Below are 8276 nucleotides of genomic sequence, written 5' to 3' on the forward strand. Positions count from 1 at the left end.
CAACAATAATAACATGCACTACGAAGCAATGATGACAACAATTACAACACTGGACTAGTAACACGAACAAAGCAAAAAATAACAGCCGCTAGTGACAGCAATTGTGAAGTCATGAAACTAATAAACATTAACACCACAAAGCAAAAACTACACATAATGGCCCTCTACACTGCGAACCACCACACACACCCACACACACACACTCACGCATTCAAAGTACTTACGATGAACGCCAACTTGGACATTATCGTTATCACCGCAATTCTGAAAAGGGGGGCACTCGAGCGTTCGGTCGCTTGGACGGCTGTGCCAGTCGCTGATCTAATGATGAGACGGAAATCTGCTTCGGCGAGCGTCTGTTTTGGTGGCGACAATGTCGGCAACATTGTAAACATTGACAACATTAAATTGATGCTATTGCATATAAATGAACAAAGTTCTACTCAGTGGCGGCGGGTTGGTTGCATATATGTACCATCAAAAAGGCGCACACCCACACCCACACCCAACCCCCATGTCATGCTCGCATTGAGGCCATTGGATGTTGTGGTATGTGGCATTCTGAATAGGATGCTGTAGAAAGGACAACGTCCGGCAACTTGCCATCATGGCACAACCATATACATATTCATATATACACCTGCGTGCAACTAATTAGCACCGAAATTAAAAATGATGCAACTTATGTTTTTTTTATTTACCTTTAACGTTTTTCATTTAAAATATAACTCAATATAGAACACAAAACAACAAAAATAAAAATTTCAAAGCTTGCACAAATTAAAAAAAAAATTTATTAAGCTTCAAAAATTTTTCATCAAAATTTCCAAATTCTAATCAGGATATTTAGAAAACTTTCGGGTATGCAGCTTTGCATTTGTAGCCCATTCAATTTGTGTCTAATGAAGTGCAAGTTTCAAGTCGCTTAAAAATTATCGTTGATTTTTTAGAATTTAATATAAAAAAATCCGTCTACAAAAAAAAATCTAAAAAATCAACGCTAATTTTTAGCGACTTGAAACTTGCACTTTATTCAACTAAAACTGCATGGGCTACAAAACTGCATAAAAAATTTTCTCAAAATTCTGATTAAAAATTTTGAAATTTTGGTGACAATTTTTTGAAGTTTGATAATTTTTTTTTTTTTTAAATTTGTGCAAGCTTTGAAACTTTTATTTATTATATTTATTTATGTATGTGGTTTCTGTTATAGATTGAATTATATTTGAAATCAAAATTATTAAAAATAAATAAATAAACGTAAGTTGCAAACAATTATTTTGAATATCGGTGCTAATTAGTTGAACGCAGGTGTATTCATAGTAAGTGTTTTCGTATCAGTTTCAAGGTACATATAAATATGTTCTTGTATACATGCATACATATACATACATACATGTGTATGTGTGTTCATCAATAACTAATGTTTGTTTGGCCGAGTACTCTTGTCCTACCCAAACCACAAATGGATAGTGAGTTCTTATTGGAGGCGCGATCGTGCACCCATTAATTCGTATTTGCATTGACTAATAAAACGGGAGTAATGTGTTGTAGACAGACACATACTTATGTAGTTATATATGTTTGTATTTATCTATGCTTGTGCATTCCCAGGGGGGAAGTTTGCGAATTCGGAAATGTTTGCATGGTTGAATAGGAATCCTACGCAGGAGTTGTACCAAATGTTTCTGTGATACTATTCTGGTATTACTCACAAAATACTGATTGCTGCTGAAAGCCTATATGTATAATGTTTGGGGAAATACATACTTATAATGTTGTCGATAACGATAAATTCCATGCATTTTTTATATCGATAAATTTAATTATTTGCAAGATCTTAAAATGTATTTATAGAAAAACTATGAATATAATAAATAAATATCGAAAATTAATCGATACAAATAACGACTTAGATATCAATAGCAATAACGGTAAAAGTATCAAAAACGATAAGCGATTCTACAAGGATATTGCTACCGATTTCGATGAATATGATTTATTGATTTTTATTAATAATTTTAACTATCTATAGCTATTTTGACAACCTTATATACAACGAAATCGATAAATATCGAAAATTATTTGATAACAATATAGATGAAAATTGCTATAACAATATTGGTACGTAGTTGTATAACAATATCTAGGTACGGTATCAAAAATAATTTTGAAAAATTTATTGAAAACTATAAGGAAATCAACAGCGACATTTTTATCGATAAGTAAATTTCAATAGACTCGATAAGTATGTTTTCTATTGATAAATGATTTGCAATAAAAGCGAATAATATAATCGATAACTATGTAAAATTAATCGATTAAGATTATATTTTCCTGCAGGGGTTTTGAATTACTTTCCGGAGGGTTGGTTCGTTGGTATGTTGATATTCGTAGAAGCTATGTAACTTGCACGACAAATAGGCGCCAGACCACTAAAAGCTGCTGCTGCTGTCCTCGCTGGCTGTGACAGTTGCGAAGGACATTGCTTACAAACGTATGTGCGTGCGAAAACAATTATAATTGCGAGAGTATCAATTGTAAATTTCTCATTATGGAAAAGTGGAAAATTAATGGATTTTCAAATTCAACAAATGATGTAAAGATGGTGAAGCATGGAAAGCAGCTGGTGCTTATTCAACATTTTCCATTAACCGCTGGAACAATTAAATTAATAAAAATATATTTTGTAAGAATTTTTAGGTATACAATTTTCAAAATTCTGTGTTATTTAACTTGAGATAGAAAAGCAAACCATATTTTTTAAAATTTTTGATTTTTTTTTTTAATCTGATTTTTATAAATCCATATTTTTTAAATTTTTAATTTTTTTTTTTAATTTAATTTTTAAAAACTTCTTGCGTTTCTCGTGTTTATTAGATATCTAATTATTTATTAACATTTCTTAGTCTATACCCAAGGTTTAATCTTTCATCCTTTAAAATACCAATGCCCCTCCAGACCGCCTTGGAAATCATTTTGATTCCAATCGTAATTACGCCTGCCCTGTGCATAAGCATCAATACTATAACTATCGTCATCGCTTTTCATCAAATGATGGTTGTACTTGAAACTTGCTTCACGTCCTCGCTCTGGCGTGTCTTCGTATTTCAGCTCAATTCGTCCTCTTTTATTTTCTTGTGATGATTCCTCAGACGAGGATGGTGAACGTGCATGGCGTGCCAGCAGCAAAGCAGGGTCTCCCGCCACCCAACTGTGTTCGTCTTCTAAGTGGATTGCTGCATCATTGTCGAACTGCTGATCCAGCTCCAGTAAAGGATATGCATGGCTCAAAGTGCAGAGCGTGCAGCAGAGTGTGATGTATAAGATGGATTTATTGCTCAGCATTTTATATTGTTTTTCGAATTGGAATGCCGTTATGGTTTAAGTATTTAAATCACGATTTGAATACGACTATGCTGCTTATAAAAATTCATTTCAGTATTTATAGCGCAACAATCAAACTTTTCTTTACACCAAAAATCACCGAGTGTTAATCACTACTGCTATCAGCGTAATGCTGATAAGGCGCTAAGCGTCTTGCGGTTGTCAAGTATTTCAGCTGCCCAGCTGGGAACCACCTTACTTCTGCGAGTGTAAAAAGGTTAAATTGCAGGGGATTTAATTGATTTCAGGGCAAAAGATCAAACTTTTAAAATAAACTAATAATAAGTTTTTAAGAGTCATTTCAAAATCAAATAGCCATTTAGAGACCATTTAGCTCCTAGCGACATGAGATGCTGTAAGACTCTTTTTGAAAAAGAAGACTAGTAAAGCTTCTGGCAGTTTCTTCTGCTATTTTGATTATATCTCTTCCCTTGTAGTGGCATACCCAATAGATACACAAGCTTGCACTTATAGCCGGTCATTCACTCACCTCTCTACTAAGAAGCAAATTCTTAGGTGAAGTACGATACGATCGGAGTTGCATCGTTTTCTGGTGCAAGCTACCTACGAGACTTTCCTCAAATCACAACCTTTCGCTTGAAAAATACTGCAACCCTATTGGCCACCTGATGTCCAATTTTGTTGTTTTACAAACATGAGTGTATTCCAGCTTCTGCGAATAATGCTCACTCCCATACGCAATCGCACTACATCAAATGCACTAGTGCATTTGAGCAGTGAAAATAACCCATCATATTACATATATCGAGCCGCAACTGCCAACAAGGGCTCGTTATACATGTTTACAATACACTTCCACATAATTTTACTGGCCAAAACCACTTCACGGATACCACATGAAGTGTTATCGAAAAATCATTTTCCACATTCATCAATAAATGTCGAAAAATAACCGGGCAATATCGAAAACTTAATCGATAAATATCCAAAATTAAACAATAAATACAAAAAATAAATGGATAAATATTAAAACTTAATCGATAAAAATTAAAAATTTATCGATAAATATCAATTCGCTAAAAAGAGCTACCCTAGTCAGGCAGATAGAGCGAGCACCATAGGCAGCTCTCATTTCCATTATACGGTGTTCGCATGAGGCTATTTTATAGGCAATTTTAGATGCGATTAGTTGAATCAAAAGTTGGCTGCACCTCAACTTCATTGGAAGCGATTAGTTGAAAGGCCGTTCACACCAGGCTTTAGTTGCTTTCAACTAAAAGTTGCCTGTAAAATCGCATCATGCGAACACCCTATTAGCGGTGCATTACGTATCACTTCCACTCTGTCTATATTACTGCCGCAGCACGGGCTTCAATAATGCTCAGGAAAACAGGATGCATAACGAACTTAGCGTGTGCGGGTATTCTACTATGAACTCTCCGTCAACATTAAGTTTAGGCTACTAGACTTTTGTACTGTGTTTCAGTGACAAAGTGCTCAACAGTAAGACGTCAATAAGGTACTTTGTAAACCAAGCGGCAATTAGGGTCCTCAGCTCACTGATGGTGCGATATAAATTGGTTCGGGAATACCTAACCTCCCTCTATTGCGTCAAAATGTTTATCAGTCAATGTGATGTTGTGGGAAACTGCATAAGTGACAAGTCGGGCGGCAAGCACACTTGCACTCTTAGACCAATGGTAGATGGGAAAAGAAATACATTCGAATATTTTTCATATACACATGCATTAGAGAGGTCCGTAACCAACCAACCTTTTAGTTTGTCTACGTACAAAATAAAGGCATAAAAAAAATAAAAAATTTCAGATTTTTTTTTTGCAAATTATTATTATTTTTTAAATCGCCAAACTTCGACAAAGTTTTTACTTTTCAAAAATATGCCAAAGTTATCAGATTTGAAATGAACATTTTTCAAATTTTTGCGACTTTAAAAAAAAAAAATTATAATTTTTTAGTGACCCCTAAAAATTTGTTTTAAAATTGGGTAATTTTTATGGCTGTCATGCGGTGCTCCATACAAAATTTAGATTTTGTTATTTTAAGGACAATTAAAATTTCAATGGATGAAGACTCTTTATCACCTGTTGATGAGGCCATGAAGTATAAATATTGAGAACTTGTTTCGCGCCCATTTTTCTACGTACTATATATAGTTTTTTCAGACCCACCGACCCTGTAGATCACGCCCGATTTACTGATGTCGCAAAAATGCTGCGATTATTGGATTCCTTAATCAAAACAGTAAAAATGCTCAAAGTACGCGGTCACACCATTCATACATCTTTCGTATGTGTTAATTGATTTATTAATGTGCAACGCAGCTGAACATTTATGTCATTAGATCTGAAAATTCGTTTTCTCAATTACTTTTCCTACCTCCAGTGATGCTTTAGTGTTTTATATAAATGATAGCTTTGCTTTTTTAAGTGCCATATTCATTGGCACTGAGTAAAAAAAAAAAAAAAATCGGCGTGACAGTCGAAAATTGGCATGATGACAACTTTATTGGCTATTAAAGTAACTTATAAACGTGTTGTTGGCCTGTGTATAACTTTTAATAGCAATCATTTTGTTGACCAAAATTTGTTTTCTGCGAAAGCAAAAATTTCTGTTTTTATTTTCTTAATAACTTTTTCGTGTTACGAGAGTATAATGATTTTTATAGACAACAACTTGTGTGTGTGTGTTTTTTTTCGCAATAATTTTTCTACGAATTATTACCCGTTTGCCCGGTTTGGCACTTTTTATGAGTGGCTGGTTCAATCTCTTATACATATGTACATACATATATATGCATGAATTCGTACCCACCAGCTTCTGCGGCTGCCTTTGCTACTTTACTGCTGTGGCTTAAAAAGTTATCGCAACTGTGCCCTGTGACAATTCCACGGCTGTCAGTTGTTGCTCATTTGTCAATGTGTGATATTTAATTACCCCTACCATTGCTTTACTACGACCGCTCATTGGAGTCTTCATTGTGTCATATGTATGATAATGTTGCATGCAATTAAAAATTCATTGCAGCATTACACGCGAGCAGAAAGGCGGCAAACAATTGCCAGGCATACATAGTGTGATTTCAGCTTCAAGCACCGCGATTAACGTCTGCATAACAGGACTTCTCTAGGCAAATGCATGCTTGATTATCAGATTTATATGATGATGACTTGGCTGCTTCGTTGGAATGCTGCAAGTGAATGTTTTTATGACGACTTCGATTTTCCGCGTTCCTTTGCATTTTACTGCTACGCTACGCCTGAAGGTTGTAAAAACATACAAATAGTTGGACAAGTAAGAAATACAAAGTGACAAAAATCTACATTGTTTCGTTGCGTAATTCAATGGAATGGAGGGTCAGGAAACTCACTCCTATCCCTAGCCATGGTCAAAACGACGGTTTCTGTGCCAAACAGGCTACAAATGAGCATTTGTATAGGCATTACGAGTGCCATGGGATGGGTACAACGTCAGACCGGCTTTTAATGCTTTGTTGGATTTGCCACCTCTGGATTTAGCGATCCAAGAGGCGGCACTTTTTACAGTTTGTTTGGAGGATCAGGATAGTGCAGAATATTTTGTCAGACGCTGCCCGGCCTTCAGCATACTTAGGTGGTACAATTTTGGGTTGGATGTATTGAGAATGGACGAGATATAAATCTCGCCATTCCCGATCTGTGGAAATCAAGGAGGGTGTTCTCACTACTCAAGCCGGCAAACATGCCAACAAAAACATGGCTTCTGCAAAGTGAAAAACATCGCCATAACACTTAACAGGTTCTAGTATAAGGCTTATACATTCAGATAAATCGCAGCCTCAACCGTGATCGTAATGTACGACAACCGTTCTAGTAGCGTTGGATACATCGCAAGGCTTTGGACACCGTTTGTCGCTCCACGCTACTGGTAGACATCGAGGCCACGAAAATGCTGGAAACTAAAACTAAACAAGGGGTTCCACAAGTGCGATGCTATTCCTTGCTTCTGTTTAATTTTCATATAGCGAGGTTCCCCAAGCAACCGGATGGAATTTCCTTCAACTCATACGCTGGCGATTGCTCGATATAGTTGTCTTTCTCTTCGATTAAGCTCGCTCCGCCACATTAAGGAGCTTCGTCACAGCTGTCACAGCTTTATTCTGACACAATTACGGTCTGGATATTGCAGCAGGTTCTACGCACATGACACTACTTCTTCACAAGCCCCACTCAATTTACACTTCTCTCCCTTTGGCCCGAGCACATTTCACGGGCCTACCGTTAGTTGGAATAAAAACTTCTTAAGTAGACAGAAAAAATCTAAAATTGGTTACTATAAATAGTTTAATGTGAAAGCGTAAAGTGGCTGATAAAAAATTACAGTAACATCGGAGGACAATTAGTACTTTTTGCCATATTTGGTATGGCGCTCTTCACCGGTTCGTCCAAAAATTTGTTTTCCCAAAATTTTCTAGACTCAGGGGTGTACGGATTGTTTTTTGACACGGCCTAATGTACACACATACATACATATGTAAATATATGTATGTTTGAATACCTCCACACTCGTACAAAGATTCATAAATTAATGGCTACCGTGGTTGCTGTCAACAGTCCTTTTCACGCTTAAATTAAATGCAAGTAGGAATTTGCGGATTAACTCTCTGTGGATTTCGGTGGAGTTTTAGTGGATTAATTTCGAACGACTTTGGGACATAAATTTTGATCGCAAACCGGTAAGTAGCATGTGAGAACCATAAATTTCTTAAGAGCAAACACTTGTTGCGAAAATGATGTGAGTAATAAATTCGAGAAACAAGGGGATTTAAGCAAATAAAAGCCACACAAAAATACTAAGTGAGCCCAAATGTTGGACAAATTGATGTTAGGCAATTTGAAATGCATTTTTCAAATTCTTAAATTTATAGATAT

General features: G+C 35.9%; 1 protein-coding gene across 1 annotated transcript; it reads right to left on the reverse strand.

The window, feature by feature from the left end:
- Positions 1-2917: 2917 nt before the first annotated feature.
- On the reverse strand, positions 2918-3401 carry LOC108366354 (uncharacterized). Its single transcript, XM_017620731.1, has one exon. The coding sequence runs from the start codon at positions 3346-3348 to the stop codon at positions 2932-2934; it is 417 nt and encodes a 138-aa protein (XP_017476220.1). The 5' UTR covers positions 3349-3401; the 3' UTR covers positions 2918-2931.
- Positions 3402-8276: the final 4875 nt, after the last annotated feature.

The sequence above is a fragment of the Rhagoletis zephyria genome, unplaced genomic scaffold, assembly GCF_001687245.7.
Source record: "Rhagoletis zephyria isolate East Lansing unplaced genomic scaffold, Rhagoletis_zephyria_1.1 Rzeph_scaffold_02240, whole genome shotgun sequence".
Lineage (NCBI taxonomy): Eukaryota > Metazoa > Arthropoda > Insecta > Diptera > Tephritidae > Rhagoletis > Rhagoletis zephyria.